We start from the raw sequence: 27,979 nt of genomic DNA on the forward strand, positions 1-27,979 counted from the left end.
GCTAACTGGGAGCGATATATGAATTTTATTGAACGTAATTTAGATGTAAACGTTCCACTGAATTCAATAGAAGATATTGATTTGGCTGTAGAAAATTTGACAACTTCAATAGTCAATGCTAAAGCCGCTTCAATACCTAAAGTTAAACATAAATTTAATCAACCTTTAATTGATGATGATCTTCAGTTTTTGATACGACTGAAAAACATTCGTCGACGCCAATTTCAACGTACTAGGGATCCTTATTTAAAATTTATTTATTGCGACCTTCAAAAAGAGATCAAACGTCGTTTAAATTTCATTCGAAATGAAAATTTTGCTAAAGCAGTAGAGGACATAAAACCCTACTCAAAGCCATTTTGGAAATTAACTAAAATTCTGAAAAAGCCCCAGAAGCCAATTCCTACTTTGAAAGATGGGGTTAAACTTCTTTTAACTAACGCAGAAAAAGCTCAAAAATTAGCCCAACAGTTTGAGTCTGCTCATGATTTTAATTTAAACGTTGTAAGTCCAATTGATGCTCAAATTTCCTTAGAATTTGATGATATTCTTTCAAAGCAAAATGTGTTTGAAAGTTCTTGTGAGACAAATATTGATGAACTTAAATTGATTTTCAAAAAATTTAAAAATATGAAAGCTCCAGGGGAAGATGGGATTTTCTATATTCTTATTAAAAAGTTGCCTGAAAGCACTTTAAATTTTTTAGTTAAAATCTTCAACAAATGTTTTCACTTGGCTTATTTTCCCAATAAATGGAAAAATGCCAAAGTAACTCCAATTTTGAAACCTGGAAAAAGTGCTTCAGAGCCTTCAAGTTATCGACCAATTAGTTTGCTTCCTTCTTTAAGTAAACTATTTGAGAGAGTTATTTTGAATAGAATGATGATTCACATTAATCAGAATTCTATTTTCCCTGATGAACAATTTGGTTTTCGTCATGGACATTCTACTACACATCAACTTTTGAGTGTAACTAATATGATTAACGCTAGCAAATCTGAGGGTTATTCAACTGGTGTTGCTCTTCTTGATATTGAAAAAGCTTTTGACAGTGTTTGGCACAAAGGTTTAGTAGCTAAATTAGCTCGATTTGATTTTCCTGTATATCTCACCAAAATTATTCAAAATTATTTGACTAGCCGAACCTTACAAGTAAGCTATCAAAATTCATGCTCTGCAAGGACACCCATTAGAGCTGGTGTCCCTCAGGGCAGTATACTTGGGCCAATCTTATACAATATTTTTACTTCTGATCTTCCTGATGTCCCAGAAGGAAAAGGTAGAAGATTATTTGCTGATGATACTTTGCTTTCAGCCAAAGGTCGAAATTTACGGGTGGTACGCAGTAGATTGCAACAAAATTTAAATTCCTTTTTGAATTACTTGAAAATGTGGAAAATTTCTCCTAACGCTTCCAAAACTCAACTTATTTTATTTCCCCATAAGCCAAGAGCAAATTTTTTAAAACCTAATGAAAATATTCCATAACTTTTAATGGGGTTTCATTAGAATGGTCTGATCACGTGAAGTACTTGGGACTCACACTTGATCGGAATCTTACTTTTAAAAATCACATTGAAGATATTCAATCTAAATGTAATAAATACACTAAATCTCTTTATTCTCTCATCAACAGGAAATCCAGGTTGTGTCTGCGAAACAAGATGTTAATCTACAAACAGGTCTTTCGACCAGCGATAATGTATGCAGTTCCGATTTGGTCTAGCTGCTGCGCGACGAGGAAGAAAGCCATCCAGAGGATTCAGAACAAGGTTCTGAAAATGATTTTGCGGCTTCCACCTTGGCACAGCACCGAAGATCTTCATCGGATTGCAGGCATAGAATCGATCGGAGAGATGGCCAACAAAATCATCTCCAACTTCAGAGGCAAATCGATGCAGTCTTCCATCGCAGAGATTCGTTCTCTTTACAATTAAGTTAGTTTTTAGGATTTAGGATTAAGTTTATACATTTTTTTTTTTGCTCAACAGGATATTCTCCTATAAATCAAATTATTTATTGCTAAAGCAAATTAAAATCAAATAAACAATGTTTAAAATTAACTGTATCAAAGAGTTGAACTGATCATAATTGATCTGAACACTTTAATTTAACTTTAATAATGTAACTTAAATGTAATGATTAAAAGACTAATAAAGACATATTTAAAAAAAAAAAAAATCAATGAGAAAGTGTGCAAAATTTGGTTGATTTTTACCCAATGGTAAAAAAGTTATGCCCTGTTGAATATGTCGCAATAATTTCGTGTTCGCCCTTTAAACGAAAACGCCAATAATAGACTCAAGTCAAAATTTGAACCCAAGAACAGGATAAGCCTCAACTGGAGTAAATATCCTGAATTTAGCATATCATTCCCCAAATGATCATTCTCAATTTTTTTTATCATAAAAACGATCTCATAATTGAATTGCTGAATTGAGTGATTCCATTAACATGAATATTTCTATATTTTTAATCCTATCTTTTTTTCTTTCTTTTAGAAAGGTATAATTTATCGGTCGATTTGGGAGATCATTAATTATGGGTCTTAGATATACCTTCATAGGTACCTATCGAATCAGCTCGACGAGTTCTATTTCTGTGTATTTGTGCGTATTGGTGTGAATTTTTGTGAACTTTGTTCTCCGCGTTTTTCAGTTTGAATCAATTGAGATTTTCAAGTCTTGTGTTGTTTCTTCAGTTACTGAAGTTCTTTTTGATGGTTTTTCTGAATTTGGAGAACTAAGATCTTTTTTTAAGAAACTAAACTTTTTTTGACTCCTTATCTGACTTTTTTCAATGAAAATTGATTCTGTGTTTTGAACATTTATTCTCTATTCTGATTTGTTTTTATTTCAATCATTTTTTCCACTTACTCCTTTGATTTTGAGGGCATCGAATGAAACTTTTGTCACATTCAGAATGACCTTTTGATAACAATTTTTTTTATCTGATGAGAATCATATTCATAAAAATCTCAAGAAAACGTTTTTGTTTTTGTGTTTCAAAATTAGTAAATTGAAATATACATTTGGTGCAATGCCTGCTTTGGCTCTGATTGTAACTCCGAATCTCATTTTTTTTTTAATTTAACTTTTATTTTGTTTCTCAAAACATGATTTGAAAATATGATTTAGATTTGAGACACTGTATTTTGGTTCTGAATATAAACTGATTTCAAGTTTTGAGTTCTTAAACTCTTATCTCCGTATGTCTATGAAATTAAAATTCAATTATTTTGTTTAATTTTTGAATTTTGAATTCTATGTTTCAAATCTACACAATCTAGCACAATGATGAAATGCAAAATATATGAAATATCTATCCGCTTATTTTTTTAAATCATAGAGTTTTAGGTGGTGATAAAGGCATTTAAAAAGAAAAGAGTATTAAATTTTGCATTTTGCTGCTCAAATCGGAGCTTCTATTTTTGAGAAATTTCTTGACTCTTCCGGAATGTTTGCACGTGATTAATTAACCATTTTTATTTGAAGATACCAGAATCTATCTTCTACGCAGACAAAATGGCTATTTGAAGACAGTGTACTAAACTCATCTCCAGTTCCTTTACACGTTTAAAATGTTTTATATTCTCTGGGGGAGTGATCCCAAACTTATTACCGGCAGTTTAGGTCGAAATTATGAAGATGGGTCTAAATAAACCCAGCAAATCGATATTGAGACTAAATTTGGTTTAACTGCAAGTTAGTGCTGCCATCTACGACTTGACACTGAAGAAAGAGGGTTTTTTTATTTCCAGACTGATGAACCAGCTGAAAGCTGAAAATCTCTATAATAAAGACATTATATATTATTTCCAGACTGTATTTTTTCTGATTCAAAACTAACCCACAATTTTTACTTAAGACATATATTACAGCGTAGGAAACTTTAAGCAAAAGTTTAACATAGGGAGAATGAAAAAACAAAACACTTGCGATGTATGCTTCGTTCCTCCTTCCAATTCAAACGAAATACACAACAACAACTTTGAAAAACCAATATCTTTTTCTGATGAAAAAGAGGTGTAATTCTGCTTAACACTAGAAAGACCGCACCAGTCAAAATGACTGGCTTGACACTTTGTTAGTTGTTTATCTTTTAAATACCTACTTCGTTTTAAAAATTCGCAAAAAAACGACTTTTCACGAATTTTGCGTCTCTATCTCTCTGTGTTTTTTAAATTTCTCTAACTCTTTCCAAAAGCGAAATAAATTTAACGTGACCAGTGTAAATGACTGGTAAAATTCAAAATCCTATAACTCAAATGAGATATATATTTTTCGATTGCTTTTATTTTTATTTGCCATCTTCATTCAAGACAATGATTCCTAGTTAATTTATGGTGGGCAAAAGTGTGTCATTCGTTATAAAATTAATGATTTTCGAAGCAAAGTCATGAAGATTTGTGGTAAAAGTTCTCGGATTGGCCGCTGTGTGGCGCTTCAAGCACTTGACTCCCAATTTTATTGATCTGTTTTGTTGCTCAACTTTAATCAAACTTTCTTTTCTGTCGAAATTTCTTAGAATTTTGTGAAAGTTATTTAAGGTTTAATGCCCTTCGAGTAGTTTGAGTAATTTAAGGTTATAATTTTTTTTATACTAAACTAGCTGATCCCATACGAACTCCGTTTCGCTTTCAACTTTGAATATGTCATGAACAGCTTGTATGAGAATCAATTGCCAAACATTTTTCAGATGCACTTCCGAATTCATTGTTAAGTAATAATTGCAAAAATATTGAACGATCACTTTTCTGTCATCTGGTACAGAATTTGAAATCCGAAATCAATTGATCGAGCCAAAAAATCCCCGTATATAAATTTCGACTCGATCGTTGCATAACAACGCAATTATAGCCAAAAAATTAAACCCCTTCCGGTGACCTCTTATACAATCTTTGATATCTAAAATCGATTGCCCTTCCCTTAAAACTGCCGTGTTCCAATTTTCAAAGCAATATATTGCATAATAATGCCAATATTGCTAAAACAGTGAAAAATTAATTAATATGGTCGACCTCTTTCGTCGACCCCTGGCAAAACATTTGACATCTGAAATAGATTGCCCGTCCCTGAAAACTGCCATGTGCATATTTTCATCCCAATCCTATGTATAATAACGACGATATAGCAAAAATATTGAAAGGTTAATATTGACGACCCCCTTTGCCGGCCCCTTACATTGAATTTAACACTTGAAATCGATTTCTTGTCCCTCAAAACTCTCGTGTTTCAATTTTCATCTGAATCCGATGTATAATAACGACAATAACGGATTAACAGTGAACAGTTAATATGGACGACCCCTTTGGCCGACCCCTGGTTTTAATTTGGATAAGTGAAATCAATTGCTTGTCACTAATAACTCATATGTGCAAATTTTCATCCTAATCCGATGTATAATAACGTCAATATCAGTAAGATATTGAAAAGTTAATATGGACGACCCCTTTTGACGGTTCCTTACACTGAATTTGGAACCTCAAATCGATTGCACGTCACTCAAAACTCTACTGCACCTAAAACTTAACCTAAAGTTAGAACATTTTCAAAAAATAGCACTCAATATTCAAAGCCGAACATCTCGGGATAGGGTGCACCAAATTTCAAAATTTGAGTTGAATTAGAATCCTTATTCTATACTTTTTAAAACACAATAAAAAAATTTTGTGCAAAAATTAAGAATGCACTTTTAATGAATAAAATAGACACTTAAGATATCGTCCAAAAGTTTGGGATCACCGCTCAGTATGGTGTATCGGGATGTTTGGGATCATTCTTTTGAAAACATGCAAATTTATCTCATTTATATCTTTCTCATATAATATTGTATTGCAGATCTGAAGGGTTTATTTGAAAGCTTAGGAATTGTTGTTTTTTCATAAATTTATACAAAAATTATATTTTAAAGTGATAACCATAAAAAATTTACCTGAAATTAATTGTTTTTTGAAAATTCACACTTTTGATTCTGAAATTTTTATGGATATCGATTTAAAATATAATTTTTGAATGAACTTATGAAGAAACAACAATTCTAAAGCTTTTAAATGAACCCTTCAGATCTGCAATACGATGTTAGATGAGAAAGATATGAATGAGATAAATTTGCATGATTTTAAAAGAATGATCCCAAACTTTTGGCCGATACACCATACTGAAGGGTGATCCCAATATTTTGGGCGATAACTTAAGTGTCTTTTTTATTCATTAAAAAACGTTCTTAAATTTTTGCACAAAATTTTTTGATTGTGTTTTGAAAAGTATAGAATAAGGATTCTAATCCAACTCAAATTTTGAAATTTGGTCCACCCTATCCCGAGATGGTCGGCTTTGAATATTGAGTGCGATTTTTTGAAAATGTTCTAACTTTAGGTTTAATTTTAGGTGCAATATGATAGGTATTTGAAATGCAATATTAACCAATTGAAATACTTTATAGGAAAAACAAATCGATTAATGAATTTAATAATGTTGATTCCTTATTTTGGTTATCGCACGACATAACTTGATGCATATAATTCCTAAAATTCACTACCTGTATTATAATAAAAAATAAGTAAATATATAATTTCAAGATATGATTGAAACTTTTTTTCCAGAAATAAATAAAACGAGTTCCAGAAATGAATAAATAAAAATTGTTGATTTAAAATTCATGTTGAGACATGGTTCAGATTTTGGTATATTTTTTATTTTTTTTTTCATAATAATCCGTCTCACGTGTAACTTGACGAACATAATTCTTAAAATTCAACCGTTCTCCAATTTCTCTTCTTTTTTTCATAACCAGAGCAATTTACCATTGGTGCACGGTTCCACTGCCATTCATCCAAAATCAACTTTCAGGTTGGTATAGTTAAGATTTGTTAAAATACTTTTTCAAACAAATGCAATATTTGATGAAAATGCGGTGAATCCGTGCACCCATAGTGAAGAACCATGATTATAACACAAATGTTCTTTCGAATCTATAAATGCCGTTATTCTTTACCTAAAGCATGCAAAAACGTTGATTTTGGAAGAATGGCGGTGAATCCGTGCACCCATGGTAAATTGCTCTACTTATAGAGAAATTATTCTCTAAAACCTACAATATCATGTATGATTTATAAGCAACATGTGGAAAAACTTCAGAGCGGTGGGTGCCAGAAAATATCTACTACGACAAAACTGAATTAAAACCGTGCACCCATGGTCAAAACCCATCACCATTTATCATATCTTTGTAATAGGATTGGTAATGTATTTTAATTTTTTGATAATTATTTGAAATATTCAATTTATGACTTACCCGCAATCGTCAACTATGCTGAAATGAGGTGATTCCGTGCACCCAAGGTGAGAAAAAAATCCATTTTATGATAAAAATATTATCGAATAAGTAACAAAGTAATATAAAAAGAAAAAAGTTAAAAATATTATGTTTTAAAAAATTTCCCCTTTACCAGTCATTTTGACTGGTCACGATCTGAATAAGTATATTAAATTTGCCGGTCTTTCTAGTGTTAAAAACGTCTCATGATGCCAAAATATGTAACGGGCCGTAGTAGGGTAAGTGGTAATATCCGTAGTATTTCCGAATCATAATAAGAACATGTATCATGTCAGTCTTACTGAGAATGGATCATTGTGTACTGAAGTGTAAGTTTTCGGTAAAATGAAATTCCACCCATAAGGACTACAGAATAACTTATCGTTATTCTGACAGTCATCATGAGTTACCAATGGAGACTTTTCTTTGGGAAGTTGGAAAATGGAGTTTTCTTGGGACCAAAAACAAGACAACGGGTCTCTTAGCCATCTGGTACTTGAGTTTGGAAGACGTTCTATGAAGTTAGCTGCGATTTAAACAAATTCGTAAGGCGGTTTTTATACTGTCTTCAAGTATTTTCACCCGTTTAATCGGTCCCAATTATACGCGCCGCGCAAAAAGTGTTTCGAGTCTGCGACTATCTCGGGAGTTAACGGCCTGGCTCATCGTTCTGGCAGCCAACCCCAGTCCGGGAAGTTCTCTGGCGGTAGCTTGTGTGCAAGTGTAAGGACGATTTTACCGGTAAGTTGCATTTTAGTTATCTTTGTGAAGTTCTTTTTAAGCATTGTGTTTGGTCTTTTTATGATACGGAAAACTGCGACAGACAGACAAACATTAATCTATTATATAAAATTCTCTTGTAACGGTGTTTGTAGTACTACTCCTCCGAAATGACCCAAACGATTCGAATGAAATTATTTTTAGAATATTCTGTAGCCATGCGAATCGGTTTATATCGAATAAAAACAACACAAAGTCGCATCAATTGTCCGTAATTATTAAATTTGTAGTTTTTTGAATGAAATGAAAGTCATGGCTTCAATTTTTCCGAGATTTTTTTTTCCTTTGGGCGGTTTGTTTTTCGTCTCCAAGGTCGAGGCGTCGCGACCTGACGTCGTTAGAAGATAGTAACTATGGCATAGCATACTGATCAGTGAGAATATTTTGGCGCGTATTTCTCAACCAAGCATATTTTCAATGCAAGTGGTGGCGGTATGAAGCCTTGATGTAATTTGTTTTGTTCTTGATTCCTAGCTCATTTATACAGCACATGGTTATGAATGACGCCTAGATGTGAGTCAGATTGACATTTTGCCGATCGAATACAACAAATAAATTTTGTTTTGCCAAAATTCAAAATTGAAAAGTCAGGCATTCATTTTTAGAAATTTTCTTTTCTTTGAGGGGTTTGTTTTCCGTCTCCATGGGCGAGGCGTCGCTAGCAAACGTCGTTGCAAGATAATAGTAACCAAAGCATACTGTTCATTGATCGCTGGAAAAATTTAAAAATTAGGCGCCTGTTTCACAACCAAGTACTTATATTTCTTATGCACGTGGCATGCAACCTAGATATGTTTTTTTCCTTGCTTATTTGTACACAGCACATGGTAATAAATGACGCCATGCTGTGTACAAATAAGCAATAATAAATGTGACACGGATTGATATTTTATCGATCGAATCAAAACCATGTACCTAAACGATTTCAAATATTAAAAATATTTTTAATTCGTGTCAATTTAAGAAGTAAATTGTTGTCCAAAAAATATGAATTTGGTAATGATAAATATGAAATGAAGACACTTTGAGGACGTTTGAAAATAAGAAATTGGGAAGCTTTACATTCAATTTCGTATAATCCACACCTAGAACGCTAGACACATTAACTTAACAGGAGTCTGTTCTTTGAAATAGACTAGAAAGGATTGAAGTTTTTAAAGGCAAAATGAACTTTTTGATTTTTTGCAAACGTAAGTTGAAATAATCTACTTTTCAATAACAAAAAGTGAGGATATGCATTTTCCGGAAGAACTTCCAATTAAGAAAGTAGACTAGAGCAAGTGCAAACTTTCAATTTTTACATTATTGCTAAAAGTTGTTGGGCCCAAAAAACCGTCTGATTAAATAAACTCAACTCTTTTTTTTTAATCATTCATCAAAAAACTGTTTACACGTTAACTGTTTGTTTACACACAACTCAAGTACAAACTTAACATGAAATTTATGTTTTTGTTTTACATATTTTGGCTACATAGAAGAGATTTTTGATTCACTTTTTTGTTGAAAAGTTTTTTTGTGATTGAAATTCCAGGGGCAGCAGATTTTTATGATGAAGTTTTAATATGAACTAAAAGTGTTAAAAGTTATATTAATTCCTGTAATTTCTTAGGTAGAATAAGTGAAAACGCGCCATTCAGCAATGAAACATCTACAATTTAAGAATTTTATCTCCAAAATGGCCAGAAAGGATATCCCGAGTGTTGAATCTGAAGCGGATATTCAAAACTTCTATAAAGGTCTTTGTAAATCTAGGTCTTTTGGTTGAACAGCATTCAGTGAAATTGAAGTACCAAGCATTAATTTATTCCGGAAAAAAACTTAGGATATATCAATGAAAGTTTATAAAACAGACAAACAAGAACAAGTATTCAATTCATTTTAAAGTCTTTTCACTGACGCATCTGAAAAAGACCTATGTGTTTTCACTTGCCCCAATAAATGGGACAAATGCATACTTCGATATTTCTTTTTGTCAACACAACATAATTTTTTTTTGAAAATTTTTTTTTTAGAAAATATGAAAGTTGAACTTTGGCGATATTCGTTTGCATTTGCCCCGGTGTTACATTTTTGAAATGAACTCATGAAACCATCGAAGCATGAACAGATTATTTCTTTTCGATCTATTAAATTTTAAAAACTCTGCTTTTCAATTAAATGTTTTTAAATCTTAAAAATACTACATAATCCTAAATGAAATCGCAGATCACCACCAACAATGTTCAGAAAATTTTGAAATCAGAACATCTAAATGCTTCAATTAAAATCTTTAAAATAATGGGAGAATTTATCTAAACATATGTTTTCCCCTTTTCAAAACCAATCGTTTCTTTGATTCATTGGGTTAAAGTTCAAAGGAATTATTTTGCATTTTTTGCTAGAATAAGTTCATTTGCAGTATACAAAATCGTCAGATTTATTGCCATGACAAATGCTGATTGGGAACATTTTAAGTTGAAATGTGTAAAGTCTATAACTTAAGTATCAGGCGAAACTATTTGGAAATGATTTTGGTGAAAATATGGATTTTAATTCAAACTGCTTCGAAGCATGAGGATGGTGAATAAAAAGCTGTTTGAAAATGGTTAGTAAAAAATCTTTTCTAATGTGTTTCATTTCTTCAGCTCTAAAAAAACACCATCCAAAGCTAATTGGGAATGCGCTGCGTTAGGCAAAACATTCGACAAATACTCCAAAAAATGGCCCGATATTCAAAATTCTATTTTAAAAAAGATTCATAAACAATATATTCCAATAAATTAGAAACTTTTTATTTCGGTTTAATCCTTAATGTGAACTCGAACAAAACGAAATAAATCTACTAAAAGGAATACAGCAAATGAAACAAACATATTATCAACATACAGTTAATTATGGAACAAGTTACAAAAATTGGATTTTAAAAGACCCGTTGAGTTAAAATTCTTAGGTTTAATTTTGATAGAATCAAGCGGGACGATTCGATTAAGGGGGGGGGGGGGGGGGGGGTAGGGTCTAACGGGTATAAAAAAACACCATTTTCACGATTTTTTTCTAGAGCTATCGTTCAAACAAATGTATTCAAATTTTTTGCATTATACAAAGCATTGTTAAAAGAACATTTAGTATTTTTTTCGTAGAAAAATATTGAAAAATGAGCCGGTGACGGAGCACTTTCGAGGATGCCTTTTAGAAAACAGGATTTGCGGTGGACACTGTATCTCAGCACAGAATCATCTGAAGTCAAAAAATCAGAGCAAAATATTTTTAATAGATGTTTTTCTGGACCCCAACGTTTTTATTTAACTTAAAAAAAATTTTATGAAATTTTTGTGGCTGTTTGAAGTAAAAACTAGGATTTTTCATGAAAAAATCCGCCATTTTTCACCTGTAAAATCTCCCCAAAGTAAAAAAAAAACAAAAAAGAAAAACGTTGGGGTCTGGTATTTTATACGTAGAAAATATGTTCCAAATTTGAAAAGGATCGGATAAGTAGTTTTCAAATGACGATGTCCACGGACTTTAAAAATGTGCTTTCGAGAAAAACGCGTTTGAAGTTACTGCTCTTGCTTTCTTGCAGTATTAAATAGGAGGAGATAAAGGCCTATAACTTCTACAGTTTTGCTTCAATTGACTTGAAAATTTGACACAACATTCTTGAAATGTTTTACAATAAGAAAATAAAAAAATAAAAAAATCGATTTTTTGAAAGTGTTAGACCCTACCCCCCCCCCCCCCTTAAAGGAAAAGAGGGAAATGAAAAGAAAACTAGGAAAAATGGAAAATGGACGCCAAATTGAACATGGTAAGACGAAGTTTACCGGGTCTGCTAGTTTTTATATATATAGATAATTCTTTTAAAAAAATATTGTACTTTTTTTTAACATACCAATTCCAGTACGTACTTAACATGAAAAGTGTTTTTGTGTTACATGGCTCCGTAAAAGAGACTTTTGATCCACTTCTTTTTTGAAAAGTGAGACATTAGAACTGATATTCAACTGGAAGCAAAATTTTTATGAGAAATTTTTAGTAAACTCCTACATTTAAAAAAAAAAAACCCTCCTGACAACTTACACGGTGGGGCAAGAGCAAACGTCGAACTTTTAAGAAATTCATCCTATGATTCAATATGTTGGAAAGACCAGAAGGGGTATTCCAAATGTTGAAGCGTTGATTCCGAAAACTGAAGCGGATATTTAAAATTCTTAAATGTCTTTGGTAATGTAGGTCATTTGCTTTGAACAGCATTCGTTAAAAGTGGAGTAACAAACATAAATTTATACTGCAGCAATAATGCAGATATAAATATCAATGAAATTTGACAAAACAAACAAACAGAAATACGTATCAAATCCATTTTAAAGCCAATACTCTGACGCATCTGAAAATAAGCTTTGCATTTATACTTGCCCCAATAAACGAGGAAAATGTTAACTTAGAAATTTGTTTTTGCCAACATTTTTGAATATTTGACATTCAAAGAGAAAATAAAAAAAGCTGAAAATTTATTTCGTGTTGCAAATTATGTTTTTTTAAATATTTAAATTTTTTGCTTTAATAAATTTATTAAAAAAAGAAATTTGCATTGTATAAAATCGATAATTTTCATACCATGACAAGAGCTGTTTGGGAAAACTTCAAGCTGTAATGTCGCATGTCCATGATTTTCGAAATTCTATTTCTATAAAGTACAATATGCAATAAATTCCAACATGTGAATCTTTTTCTCTCAATTTGAAATTTATGTAAACTTGAGCCGGGTAAATCAGCCTACCTTCTTCAAGCAGTGTGGGACAAAATTGGAAAAGATGGGGGAGCTCCCATGTAAGTTTAAGATAAAGAGCTTTTCAAAGAAGGAGCCATATTTTATAAAAGGATTGTTTGCGTACGGATATTTGGCATAACTCAAAAATAGATGTGACAAATGTTTTTATGGAAGTTCCTAACTTCCCACTTTGGGAAAAACAAGGTTGAGAATCCATAAATTTTGACATTATTTAAGTCGTTATGAAGCTTGATCTTGAAGCAGATCTTGAAAAACAAATTAGAGATCAAGTTTCAGTATATAATGTATACTATCTTTGAATTGCAATTCGGAAAAAAATTTAAAAAAAATGAAAAGAAGTGAATTCTGCAATTCAAAAGCTTCCTGAAAGTGTCTAAGCCAATTAATGGGTTTTATTTTTCTTCAATTAAAATGTGTTTGGTAGACCTAAAGTATGATTTGAGTATTGAGTATTCGATGAATGTTTAAGTTTTAAGGTGTTCGGCATTCGGGTTGCTTCAAAGGGGGCGGAAGAGCTGTGCCGGGGAATTTGTCTCGGAAAAAAAATTAAACCTACAGTCTTGTCCATCTCCAGGGGTGAAGGGTAGTTCTGAGCTTTTCGTTGATAAAATGTTTAAAAAAAAGACTTAAGTGTGGTAATGAATAGAAAGGATGAAAAGAAGAGAAAAAAAATGCAAGATTTTTCAATGGCTGGGTGGGTGAATAGCGTAATGGTGATGCTTATGAACAGAACAGAGTGTTTATTTTTTTCAAGAAGTTTGTAGTAGGAGGAAAATAAAATGGGCACGAGAAAAGGGAGAAAGGAAAGTGAGAAGATTTGCGTGGCCCTTCGGGGCATTCAAATTATGTTTCGATTAATTAAGCCGATCTGAATGGCCTATCGGCGGAGACGAGTGTGTTCCAGAAGAAAGAAGAAGAAAATTATACCCGAAATTTGAAAAGGAAGAGATGAAAAGAGGGTGGAAAAAATTCGCGGTCGTCAAAGCGACACATGCTTTGTTGTGTCGTTTAATGCAGTCGGTAGTGAAACGTGCGACGGTACGAAAATGTTTAAAGAATGAGTGATTCCGAATGAAAGCTGTACACATTCAAGAAGTTGATCGCAAATGATGATCAAACGTATCTAAAATCCCGTTATCGGCATGATTTTTAAGGTTTAATATCTAATATCGGCCGATAGGTAAGATGTGTTTTCCCATGTAAATAAATTTATTAGAATGATCAATCAATTGCCAGCTGGCCAGGTATATACACGGATGCCGGAATACCTGTGGTAAATGTATATCATCGAAGATGTTATAGATTTTTTACTGGTTGTTCACCTGATTGTCTCATTCGTCCAAATTATACTAACAGTTACACGAAATACAATCACAACATAACAATTTACACGAAGCCATGGTGCCGGGTATGGTGTAAGCTGCATTCGAGGTTGGTCAAGTAATCTAAATAAATGCAAATGAGTCCATACTTTGGTCAAACTGCGGTGAATCCGTGCACCCATGGTGGATTATCAACATACATACATACTATCTTTGAATTGCAATTCGGAACTCCAGCTGCCGCTCTCATTTCAAAGTTGTTGGTTCTGAACTATGATGAGGTTTAATTAAAAAAAATGCTTACAAAAATCTAAATTTGAATAAATATTTAGAAATTACATTTATTTTTGGAAGGTGTAGCAAAGCACACCGGGTCAGCTAGTTTAAAATAAAAAGCTCCCATTTTCATTTCTAAATTCGTTTCAGCTGTGTATTTAGGCCGAAGTAACCATTTCTAGACGAAAACATTTTTTTTTGTAACAGAGAAAAGTTGGACCTCTGAACATGCTTTAGTGTTCCTTGAATGAAAATTCTTTCGGAAAATGAATTCCCTCACTTTTGTTCAATAAAAATTAGTTTATTTTACTGATACTTTTTTCTTATGCACACGTCAGTTCTATCTTATCTAATATAAAGAAGAGGCTCTTGATCAGTTCATGTGTCGGATCGGTTTTTTTTATCTTCTTTAAATTTGAATAGCGTTTGATAAAACTTCAGTTAAGTACTTTTTTTCATGTTCAACAAAATGTTTGCGATCTACCTCTGTGGAAAACTTCTTATTCATATTTCTGTTATCAATATGATTGAAAAATAACTTTGTAGGCGAAATGGGTTAAAAGATTGTATCTATGAAAATTTTTACTTTCTGTATTTTTATTTCAATTGTCCCCAAAGTGTCCTACCATTATTTCATTAGAATCAGAACTAAATTTATATTTTGAGACAACAAATGCTTCCTCATTAACACGATCTAAATTGGCAAAAAAAAAATTTATATGTTTTATTCGATCTTCAAAATGACAATCTGGGTCACATCTAGGCGTCATTCATAACCATGTGTTGTACAACTGAGCTAGGAATTAAGTAGAAAAAAAAATACATCAAGGCTTCATATCGCCACCCCTTGCATTGAGAAAATGCTTGGTTGAGAAATAGGTACGCGCCAAAATATTCCCACTCCCACTGATCAGTATGCTATGCCATGGTTACTATCCTCTCGCGACGTTGACTCGCGCCCGACGCCTCGACCATGGAGACGAAAAACAAACCGCCCAAAGGAAAAAAAAAATATCTCGAGAAAATGGATGTCATGACTTTAATTTGGTTGGAAAAACTACAAACTTTGTATGGAAGCTCCCCCTCCCTTAAGTCGGATGGGGGTTTGAATATTACAGAAACCATCTCCGGCCTCAAAAACCCTCAGATGCCAATTTTGACGATGATCGGTTCAGTAGTTTCCGAGTCTATAGGGAACAGACAGACAGACAAACATTAATTTTTATATATATAGATGAAAAGCTAATAACTTGACAAACAAAACCCACTAAAAAAATTATACGAATTTGGCCGAACTCTCAAGGTAATAACATACTGGACAAAGGTATTGTTTTGGATATTTTGTAGTATATCTCCTTTCTTAGTTGAAATATGCATTCGACATGCTCCACAAAATTGTGTGTTTCAATAATTTGAACAATTTGAACAATTTGAACAATTTGAACCAAGTTTGTAAATGGAATACTATAAAAAAGAAATGTAATAAAACTCAAAATTACTCATATTATTTTTAAAATGGTCGTAACTTTTATAATTTTCGTGCGATCTTGATGGTGTCTTCAACAAAGTTTCTAAGAATAATAAGATCTACAACTTTTGTCAAAGTCTCTAAGCTAATTATTTTAAGAAATATTTTTTTTATTTCCCTTCCAGGTGGAAAAATCACTGTTTTCTTTCAAGAATTTGATAGATCATAAAAAAATATAAGAATGTTGTAAAGACATCAAATGTCTATCGTTCACCGTTTGTCCGAAAATAATTTTGATCGCTTATTAGGTGCGTTTACCCCTGTGTGCGGCGGTATAAATAGGTATACCACATACATACTACAAAGTTTAAAAAGATTATTATAATGAAAATACGTGCATCTTGAACATAAAAAGAGTTATGAAGAAAAATTTGCGAAAACAATAATAATAGTGTAACGTGTAAACCCAAAAACCACATCTTAATCAGATTGATATTGTAAAATTAGTCAAGGTTCGCAGATTTCCAAAAACAGCCATTCATATGGCAGGTACGATTCTGATTTCAATCCAGGAGTAAGTTTTCCGTGGACTTATAACATTCCAATTTTGCATCTTGGAGATCAAATATTAATATAAAGCTGCAGCGATTTTTTATTCGGAAAACTAACACTTGTGCTAATTTGATCACTTACAACCTCGAATAATTCAGCCAAAACTGAAGTACCAAGATGATGGAATGAATCATGGAATACGCCATTACGTTAATGTAGTTGAAATAATTGATGATAGTTAAATCACTAGATCGAATAGAAAAAAAATAATTGCAAATATTTACCAAACGATAGCGTCGTTTTTGGCTCTTCTTATACCTAGAGCGTCGGATGACGCAAATTTCAGGAATTCTGATGCCCATGTTTAACTTGAGTAGAGTATTCAAAAACTTTGGTGTGATTTTAGTTTATAACACTGTCACTATTTCACACCGCACCAAATCCCCTTCGAAAGGGTCCTTCAAGTCAATAGCCTTAAACTAATAAACGTGTTTCACCAGGACTCGATCCCTTTGATAGCCCAAACTTGATGACCCCGGAAATGAAAAACAGCTCCCAGCAGCACGTGCCCCTTATCTGAGGCCAACACAACAGTCAAAATTTCAAGGTTGAAAATAATTCTTCTTCAATCCGTCAGTCACCACTCGGCAGCGCTACCAAACAGTTACTGAATGATTACTAGCGCGAGTTCCTGGGAGAAAGCCTCCCTCCGGTGAATGCTGAAGATTGCTACAGGGTACAGGCTAACTAGGTACAGTCGTCGACGTTCATAGACAGAATCAGCAATCCACCAACCCAAATGGCCTACAAGAGAGATTAGTTGATGTGCCGTTGTGTTATCTGCAGACTGCTGCAATTACCGGACCAGGCCAAAGCCGAAAAAAGTTCAATCTCTCCCACTGGCTTGTTGGCACAATAGTCGAAAGATTGGTGATAACCGTATCAACAATATGGGGTGGGCTTAGGCCTCAGTTAGCTACATTACATTTTAGGTAAGCGAGCGCGACTGTTTTTCGCGCGAGGCACGGGATGATGATGATGTCACTGGAGTCTTGCCTCCGGGCCGGTCAAAATCATGTTTATGGTTGATCAGTAAGTTTGACTCTAAGAAATAATCATCTTATCTATATAATTAGTCATTTAATTAAGTTTTCAACGATTTTAGGTAACATAATTTGAAAAAACTTTTATAAAACAAAAATTGCCCGAGCACTTACAGAGACGGAAGCATAAACTTTTTTTTTGTTTTGGCTGTGTGGCAGCGGCCAAAAGAATACTGCCACTGGGATACTGGTCCATGTCGTACGAGGCGACTTATCCAGTACTTCCCAGATACGTTTATCTCATATTTCTGTCTATTGGAAATCAATGAGGCTGTATCTGGGCGGGGGAGAAAATAGGTCAAGGTCAATTATTGCATGCAGAGTTCAGAAGTTTTTCAAGTTCAAACATTGGAAGAAAATGCGTTTGAATCTGAATCAGTTTTAAATTCTTGCTAGTATTTTTGAACTTTTGTACGTATTCTCTCTCGAGAAGGGTATGCCAATAGTGCATATGTAGTACATGCATTTGCACAAGTTGTATTCTTCTATATTTTCTTGTTTTGCCAATTTGGAATATGATTTTTCATTTAACTTATCTTTTTTCTCTCCTAGTAACTCAATTTAATAAAATCTCTTCGCATGTGTTCAAATGTGAATCGCAAACGCATCGCTTACGGTCCCATATCTTTTGGCTATCTGTTAATATTAACCGATTTGAAATCATAGAAGAATATAATCTAAATTACATCAGTTATATCTGTTACATCAAGCGCAAAACTAGTGTATTTTCCTTATTATGGACAAGTGTTCAGTCCCTTCTATCTTTGGATTGGTAACAGAATTTTGTGGAGGTAAATGTCCTTACATATAAAGATATTGAATTTTTAAAATTGTGTCATGGTTATTCAATCATTTAAGCCGTACAAATATCGGTTCCATGGAAAAAATGTTCAAAAAAATATTTTCTTTTAGGTTGCCAAAAGGCTTTAAAATTCCCTATTAAATCAAGCTTTCGATCAAAACTTGTATCGCATGTCGACAGTCATATCTGTTTCACCTAATTCATGTCATTTCTCTTGTATTGACACATGTTCCCTTAGCTTTAGAATGGCTAGTGTTAAGAAGAGTCAAGGCTCATCTAGTATCGTACTCTGATATTTCGTTATCAAACGTCAATCCTGGTTCTAGAATCCACTGCTACAGCTATCGCTTGTTTCAAATTTGTTGTCACAGGAACTCTTTGTAGTCGTCTAACCAGAGCGCTAACTGGCCAGTTAAATAAAAATATATAAAATCAAGACTTTGTGCTCTGAATCTCCTGTATGGTTAAGCTATGATTCAGAGGTACTATTGTACCTATATTTACCTTCCACTTAGTGTGTACATGTCCCTCTTTTGCCCGACTTCATTTTTTTTAATGTATGTTAGAATTTTACAGAGAAAGTTTAAAAAAAAAAAGTCCTTATTTCCAATATTATGATTAAAAAAAAAGCTTCATTGCTTAAAAATCCCTATGTGGATAGGCTAAATGCCAACTTTGCCGTTATAAAATCGTTTTTTTTGCCCTCATTGTAGCATCGTGGTTAGAACACTTTCTGATCATTGTAAACTCAAATCTTCTGAATATCGTAGTTGTGAATCAAAAATGTGTGATTCATTTTAGCTCATATATGCCTGTTTTTCGTTTGCTACAAAGCTTTTATGTACTCTCGCCTATCCTGTTATAACTGTATCTTATTCTAAGAATTTAAACTAAAATAACAATCTGACATTTTTCACCCAATGTGGTTATAAGCTTCAATGCTTTAAAATCCCTACGTGGATCGGCTTTATGCCCTAAATATTTATTTATTTTCTAATCCTTTTATGGTTTTCAGGTTTCTCAGGTATATGATGAAATCTGTAAAAAAAGGCTAGGCACAATTTTCCCGTTTGTTTGGATAACGTGCCGCTATCAAGCCTACCCCTTTTCTGATACCTGATACCTGATACAGTTTTCAAAAATCAGAATTCAGCATGAGTGATATCCATGGTTAGTGGCCATCTATTCAAAACAGGTTTTCATAAGGATTTGAATAATTATCGTACTTTTGCCTATAAAAAGTAAAATGAACTCATCAATCTTCGAAAACAAATGTTCATAAAAACCCCGGATCATGAAAAGTATGGAGAAATAATGAGCACGGCTTCGTGCTTGGGTGATATTGCCTTTTATAGAAAATCCATATAAAATCTTATGGAGCATTAACAACTAAACGTAAAACTCTCAAAAGCAACATTTTATCTCCACTAACATTGACGAGGGAGTTGAAGAATATTTTTCTTCTTTTCTATCCATCAGGAGAGACGTTTAAAGGGCGAACACAAAATTATTGCGACACCGAAAATGTCATGGAAATTTTCTTATAATGTTTAGAATCAAACCAAAATTTCAGGATAGTTTTATACATACATTTGCTTCAAAAATCAAAAGAAAAATTAGTCGATGGAGCCTTGAGTGCAAATTTGAACGCATTTTAGCTCGATGTCCTCCATCAAAGTCTTTACAGTGTCATCCGGTACCAGTTTTTCTGTTTTTTTTTTCTTAACATGTTCTTCTCGTCTTTGAATGTCTTCTTGTTCTTCCAAAGTTCCCGCTTGCCCAGTACTGCTCCTCCAGCCACAGTTCCGGACGGTTTGACAGGTTCATGCCCTTTGGAACAAAATGGACAGAATTTGCCTCATACCACTCCAGGACAAATTTAGAATACTGGCATGATGCCAAATCTGGCCAAAATAGCCAAGCTTCGTCGTGTTGCTGCAAGAACGGAAAAAGGCGCTTCTCGAGATACTCAGATTTGTAGATCTCGCCATCTACTGTGCCCTTTGTCACGAAAGGCTCACTTCTCAGTCCGCAAGAGCAAATTGCCTGCTAAACGAGATATTTGGAGGCGAAATTCGACATTTTCTTCTTTTTAAATTTGTCGTCCACATCGAACTTGCTCTTGCTGGTGAAAAACTCCAACCCCGGAATTTGCTTTAAATCGGCTTTTATATACGTTTCGTCGTCCATCACACAACAGCCATATTTTGTCAGCATCTTCTCATAGAGCTTCCGTGCCCGAGTTTTAGCCGCTCATCGCGTTTTGGGAAGTTCTGTACCTTGTATGTATGCAGTCTAGCTCTCTTCTTTGCATTCTGGACGTAGCTCTGCGACATGCTGATCTTTTTAGCCAAATCACGGCTTGAGACTTTGGGATTTGCTTTAATCATCCGCTTAACCTTTCCCTCCGTCTTTTTGTTCTCCTTTCCCGGTTTTCTCCCAGCTCCTTTGCCGTGGTTCAACATCAACTGCTCCTAGAACCGCTTCAACACTCTGTAGACGGTTGAATCAACCTATCAACCATACTTCTCTACCATTTGACATTAAGTTTGGGTGCTCTGCGAAATAGTTCCACCTCCTCGTGGTGCAGAGTGGAAACATGTCTACAGACTTGTCACCTGTAGGCGTACGGCCGAGAGAACTACACGTCACACTTGGTGCAGCCAGCCCGCCGACGAGCTGCGTGCCGAGTGTGGCACAAACGTGGTGCGACTGGGTACCTTGGTACCAGTGCTCAGTTGCAAGAGGGAGGGGTCGTAACGTGTATCGGGTAGTCGCGACCCCGTTATGCGGGACGACCAAATGTTCGAGCGGGTTTTGATAGATCTGCCTTTTGGGGAGGTTCCTGGCCCCCATAAGCGGATACGATAGACTCACGACGGACAGAGGGGTCTTGTGCCGTAACATGTGGCGCCCAGTGGATGAGCCTCAGGATGAAGGGTCTCGAGTCACGAGGAGAGGCGGGTCATGACGTCTCGAATTGTGGTAAGAGACCGAATGTGGCACTCGAGCCACGAGTAGCGGCGAACGGATAGTTGTCCCAGGAGTCGTGAATCGTGACAAAGAGTGGATGACGATTGCTGGTGTAGGACGTATGGTCTTCCCATCACGGATATAGCCTTTGTTTGCAGGTCCGGATGGGAAATATTGCCAGAGGCCCCAGGTGTACTTTATGGCGTAGGGGTACATAGTATCATGAGTCGTCCAATTGCACCCATGGACCCAGAGTAGCAAACTGGGGGGACGCGGTGGCTCGCCGCGTCTTGGGTTGCAATCCGTAAAAAGGATTTACCACCTGGGTGATCAACTAATAAAAAACATTTAGTTCGGGTACCTGGGAGTGATGATCGACGACCGGCTGAGCTTTACGGCCCACGTCGACTATTTACGCCTGCAAAAGAGCGACAATGGTGACAACCGCCCTCTTTCGGGCCATGTCGAACAACTCGGCGATCCGCTGCAGCAGAAAGGGATCCTGGCGAGTGTGACCTCGACCTATTTTGCGGTACTGAGCGGCAGCCTTTAGCAGGTAGTGTCATCTGCAAAAGCTCTGCAGCGTGCCTGAGATTTATCAGCGCATACCGAACGGTGTCCTCGGTAGCTGCTGATGTTGTGGCGGGGGTCATCCCATCTCGGTCTTGCTAGAGGAAGATATCTTCTGCTACGAGCACAGGCACATGCCCGAAGTGCGAAAACATGTCAGAAAGGTCTTGATGTCCAGCTGGCAGCACCATTAGGACAGCTTGGAACGCGGCCGGTGGACCCATCGCTTGATCCCTAACGTCGGATTTTGGATGGATCGGAGACATGGAGAGGTGGATTTCTAAATGACACAGTTCTTGACTGGTCACGGATGCATCATGCAGTACCACCATCGGTTTGGACACGTAGCCTCGCCATTCTGCCCAACCTGCGGTGACAAAGATGAGACACCAGAGCACGTTTTGTTCAATTGTCTGAGGTCCGCCGCGGAGCATCTGAGTAGAACGCGCTCCCTATGACGGAAGCTGCGGGGATAAGACTTTACCTTCTTCGCAGTCGAACTCGAAGGGGGAAGAGTATTCACGCCGCGGAATACTCTGGGGTAGAGTGACTTCACGTCGTCGGCGGGTGACTAGCTCGAGTCAGTGTAGGATGACGTCCTCGCCAGGAATCATCCGAGTAATTTCGTAAAGCCCCAGACGTGTGATGTGACAGGCGCGAGTCTAGGATAAGCTGCTCTCGATTCGGCACACGAACGAGCGAAGTGGAGTGAGCCTCGAGCCAAACCAAGTGGAACCAAGACCTCGAGTCGTTGGAGGAGAGGTCATTGGTCTCTAGCAGTGGTCTCGAACAGAGCCGGAGTGTACGTTAGTCGTGGAAATCAAGCGAGCCTCGAGTTAAGACTAAAGGCAGGTCTTTAGTCTTGAATCGTAACAAGAGGCAGGGTATACATAAATGCTGGAGTAGTACGTATAAACGAGTATTGCCGTTGAGCGCTTTGCGCGAGTATGGTCTACCATCACGGGTATAGCCTTCGATGCAGGTCCGGATGGGAATTATGGCCAGAAGCCCCAGGTGGACTTTATGACGTAAGGGTACATAGTATCTAGAGTCGACCAATTGCATTCATGAACACAGAGTAGCATACTGGGAAGACGCGGTGGCTCGCCGTGCCTTGGAATGCAATCCGTAAAAAGGATTTACCTCCTGGGTGGTCAACTAATTAAAAAAGTTACAGTGGTTGTATATATGAAACGACCGAGAAGTTCACGTAGAATTACTACAGCCTATCCCGAGTCAATGTGTTTTTCGTTTCAAATAAGCATTCTAGAATAAAGTATGTCAATTTTTTTAAAGGAACTTAACTTCGAAAAAAATCATTCTTCCATAAATTGTCGTTTTAATAACTATTAATGGTCTAAATCGACCCATAAAGATAGTATGCAGCTTTTTCAACTGCATAACAAAAGGCGAATTAAATATAAGTATAAGCAGAAACAAGGCCGATGTCGTCGAAATTATGCGCCCGGCAGTTATGCAAATAATGTGATAAACACATGAGCTTTGTATCAAACGCTTGCGAGAAAAGCCTACAATGACTGCTTTGATCTAAACGCTTGACTCAGGGCAAAAGCTCTCAAACTGTTTTTAGTCTCATGCGTCTCGTTGGATTGGAATCAGTATCATGTTTTCATTTCCCTTAAGATCACATAGCAATCACTAGCTTAAACTGTTGCTTAAACACGAGATTCCCGAGGAAGCGTTAGATTGACCATGTTTTCATATCTACGAATAACAGAAAAAGGCCCTTTTCAGGGCCAAAATCTTAAAGAGAGTTGCGCTTGACTTTTCTTCTACAATTGGTGGATGACGAGTGCGTTGTGTTGGTGGTGCGTGATGGGTGGGTGGTGTGTGATGGATGGGTGGTGTGTGATGGGTGGGTGGTGTGTGATGGGTGGGTGGTGTGTGATGGGTGGGTGGTGTGTGATGGGTGGATGGTGTGTGATGGGTGGGTGGTGTGTGATGGGTGGGTGGTGTGTGATGGGTGGGTGGTGTGTGATGGGTGGGTGGGGTGTGATGAGTGGGTGATGTGTGATGGATGGGTGGTGAGTTGTGGTGTGCGATGGATGGTGGTGGTGCGTGATGGGTGGGTGGTGTGCGATGGGTGGGTGGTGGTGGTATTTGATGGGCGGGTGGTGTGTTACGTGCGGGTGGTGTGCGATGGTGGGTGTTAAGCGAAGGGTGGGGATGGGGAGTGTGGTGGGTGAAGGTGGTAAGGGGGTTGCGGCTGTGTGTGTGTGTGTGTGTGTGTGTGTGTGTGTGTGTATGTGTGTGTGTGCGTGTGTGTGTGTGTGTGTGTGTGTGTGTGTGTGTGTGTGTGTGTGTGTGTGTGTGTGTGTGTGTGTGTGTGTGTGTGTGTGTATGTGTGTGTGTGTGTGTGTGTGTGTGTGTGTGTGTGTGTGTGTGTGTGTGTGTGTGTGTGTGTGTGTGTGTGTGTGTGTGTGTGTGTGTGTGTGTGTGTGTGTGTGTGTGTGTGTGTGTGTGTGTGTGTGTGTGTGTGTGTGTGTGTGTGTGTGTGTGTTGGGTTAGTGAGGTGGGATAGTGAGGTTCTGAGCTGTCACAACACAACTTGCTTCCGCCGCTGTTGGTCAGCTCTGCTAATGCCCGTGTCACTAGTTTCAATTTCTCTGATACAATGAACCAAACCGTCAGTTGACCCCTTGTTTTATACCTTTCGTAGGCTGGAAATAACAAAACTCATGAAGGGGCGGGGCGTCTAATTTTTTTTCCATTTTCGAATAGCCAATCAACGTTGAGCAGGCTTGGTATGTCTTTTAAGAGAGATGTCTTTGAAAGCGGCGTTTTTCGTGACACGAGATCGGTTCGCGAATTTCAATTTGCCCCCCCTATAGTGTTGCCGTAAGACGTAATTCTACGTCAAAAAAACTTTAGTTCGGGTCCTTGACAGTCAAATATAAGGTTTGTGTGGGTCCCATAAACTGTTGTGCCCCAAACATTGATGGTTGTCAAATTCAATGACAAAGGATAGGGATGTCATCCCCCTGATGCTAACCCTATAATGTTCTTTTATCCAAAATGTTCAACTGAAGGTTGAACATTAATAAACAAGGATTTTAAAGCAATTTGTACTTACACTGCATGTGCCAACACCGCCAGATAACATTGTTGAGACGAATTTTCTCCTTCCATCGTAACCGAATACCCTTGAACGGGTTCCACTTGGGGGATGTGAGCTTTTGGCTGAAAAAATAAAAGAAATAAGAACAATTGTTAAATACTGCAATATAATGCTAACTAATCATTATTCTGAAACAACTTCCTCTTTCCTCAAAACTCCGTTATTATCATGTCAGACCCAGATAGCGCATGTTGAACACAAGGTTCAAATTTCAAAAGTGGGATTTGCTAACCCGAGGGAAAGAAATTGTAAAAACCATCCAATTCGACTTGATTATGCTTAATAATGAAATAATTAGGATTTGTAGAAAGTGAAATAAAGCTTGCTTCATTTAAAATTGGAACAAACTTTTGCCCATATTGTGGCGCTCCTGGTAGAGAGGATTGGAAGTTCTAGGCGGAAGTTCCATTGTTGTCTGCATCTAGACTAGCTAAATAAACAGCTGAAATTGCCCAGAAATATCGTATGGCGCGTTATCAAACGGTATAAGGAAACATTGACGACGATTCGGAAGCCTCAAGCCAATCGTCGGACTGGAACTGTCGACTGGAAACTGCGTGGTAAGATTTTGAAGACGATTAAGAGGACTTCTAATCTGTAAGACCGTGATTCGGCCAGAAAATTTGGTGCTGCCCATGTGGGGATAATTCGACTCCGGGAAGGAATCAAGTCGTATCCAACTAGCAAACAGCCAAATCGGATCATAAAACAGAATAGTGTGGCAAAAATTCGTGCTCGGAACCTATACGACCAGGTGCTGACCAAGTTCGACGGGTGTCTTCTGATGGCCGATGAAACCTATCTCAAGGCTGACTTCTGGCAAATCCCAGGTCAAAAATTTTACTTGGCAACGGCTCGGGGAAATGTTCCAGCTTAATTTAAATTTGTTTTTGCGACAAATTTGCACGAAAATTTTTTCAAATGTAGGTAAAAATGTTATTTCACAATATTGAAATATCTATTATTTCGAAGGCTCGCAAACAAACACCCCTACTGATGAAATTAGAGCGTTTAGAAGCAGCAGGTTGATTTAGGTGACTCAACTTTCTTTCTTAGTGAATTTATAGTTTTTGTTGTATTTTGAGGTAAATTTTTGATATTTAAAAAATAGGGACGTTTTCCAAGAGTGAGCCAGTCTAGGACAAAAGACTAGAAACCCTATCAAATGGAAAAGTTTGAAAGAAAATATTAAAGGGGAATAATGCGAGGGCCTAGATGCCCTAGATAATTGAATGAAGGCATAATTTCATTCGTTTTTGTAATTAAAATTTTATAACCTACTGTTAAAAACTTTAGCCCCTTAATTTATGCAGCATCTTTGTCCACCTTTCGATTTTTATTGTTGTTCGGCCTTAACACACGAACTGCCTTAGTTTATTAAATAACAGCATTTGTAAATAAGATTAAAGTGTTTTGTATCCTTTGTAATCAAGAAAACTCGTTAAAACCGTTGAAATAGAGACTGATCAATCTAACCCCAAAGCATCAAATTCAAAACAAGGACGAAATCGATTTTGAAATCAAATTTAAAGTAGTCTATAAATTTCTGCAACCATGTTTTACGTTCATAGGAGTCCAGTACTGGTTTAAAAAATATGGAACATGCCACATTCCCCTTAAAAGAAAAAATAATCGAGAAATATTGAAAATGTGATTAATCTTACCCCGTTTTACGGTATAATAAATAATAAAAGTGGCGTTTTGTTTTTTAATTCTTAAACAAGTTAAAACTTTTTAATGTACAATCAAATCGAATCAACCAAAAAATATTAACATTCTTTGGAATCTTGGCTATCAGTTTGAGCCGAAAAAAAATACAAGAATAGTTAAAAATACCTGCCGTAGACCTCCATACATTTTTTTCAGTAATCAAAAAAATCATGCCTTCGACGCGACTCGATACGAAAATTCTTCACAGGGTTTTCCTCACCAACGCCAAGATTTTCACAACTTCGCCACTTCACGAACACCAATTGATTAAGGAGGGTCTGCAGATGCATTCTTTAGCAAAAAAAAATATCCGGCTTTTTAAATGAAGAAGATCAAACCTGTATCCCTGGAAGAGTATGTTTATTGAGTGTGACTTTAAGACCAATACTGCTAACATAAGGTTGCCAGAATTTATTCAGCACGTATCCGGGCCGGACAAATCCGGGCAATATTATATAAAAACATGTAAAATCCGGGCATTTTATTTCAAAATTGACGACCAAAAATCCGGGCAAATATTCCAAAAAAAAAATCAAGATAAAAAATTTAAAAAAAAAAATTTCAAATATTTTCAAATTTTCAAATATTTTAAATCGTATTTTAGGGTTCCAAAAAAAACATTTCTGAATTATTTTTGCAAAACTTTTTAAAATAAATCGTTTTGAAGGTATAAACTAAAAAAAAATCCAACGTTATTCGTTTTTTTGTATGGTTTGCAAATAAAGTGAAACAATCCGGGCAAAATCCGAGCAACCGGTCAGGGCCGGACTGTTCCCAAATTTCATATAATCCTGGGCAAACCCAGATAAAACCGGACAATCTGGCAACCTTATGCTAAACACTCAGCTCCGGAAATTCCGTGACGTACTGAAGTCGTGCAAAACCTTTTTTTGTCTAGATGGATTCAAAGCTTCAGTAGGTTTGGAGCTGGACAAATTCCTCAAAATCGACCATTGTAATCTCTAAAAAGTGTTTTTTTTTTCGTTTTTGAGGCTTCAGGGTCAAGAATACTCGTCTGCCAAACTCACAGGTGAATACCTCAAGGAACATTCCATGTAATCCATCTTGTAGGAAAAACTTTTAGCACGTATCCGGGCTGGACAAATATGGGCAATTTTATCTTGAAACCTGACAAAATCCGGGAATTTAACCCAAAATCTAGGGGGAGGAGCGGGCTATATGCGCCTATTAAGCAGAAC

At 36.1% G+C, this 27,979-nt stretch overlaps 1 protein-coding gene across 2 annotated transcripts in view; it reads right to left on the minus strand.

Annotated features, from left to right (window-relative positions):
- The window catches only part of LOC129743453 (MLX-interacting protein), a 102,751-nt gene that overhangs the window by 35,259 nt on the left and 39,513 nt on the right, over window positions 1-27,979 (minus strand). The window contains exon 3 of one of the 2 annotated variants that reach the window (XM_055735489.1): window positions 25,026-25,132. In XM_055735489.1, coding sequence (XP_055591464.1) covers window positions 25,026-25,132 — 107 coding nt within the window. Of the gene's footprint in view, window positions 1-16,767; window positions 17,146-25,025; window positions 25,133-27,979 lie in introns of those variants that run through there. The other variant, XM_055735490.1, reaches the window with a different exon arrangement.

Source organism: Uranotaenia lowii, chromosome 2 (genome assembly GCF_029784155.1).
Source record: "Uranotaenia lowii strain MFRU-FL chromosome 2, ASM2978415v1, whole genome shotgun sequence".
Classification (NCBI taxonomy): domain Eukaryota; kingdom Metazoa; phylum Arthropoda; class Insecta; order Diptera; family Culicidae; genus Uranotaenia; species Uranotaenia lowii.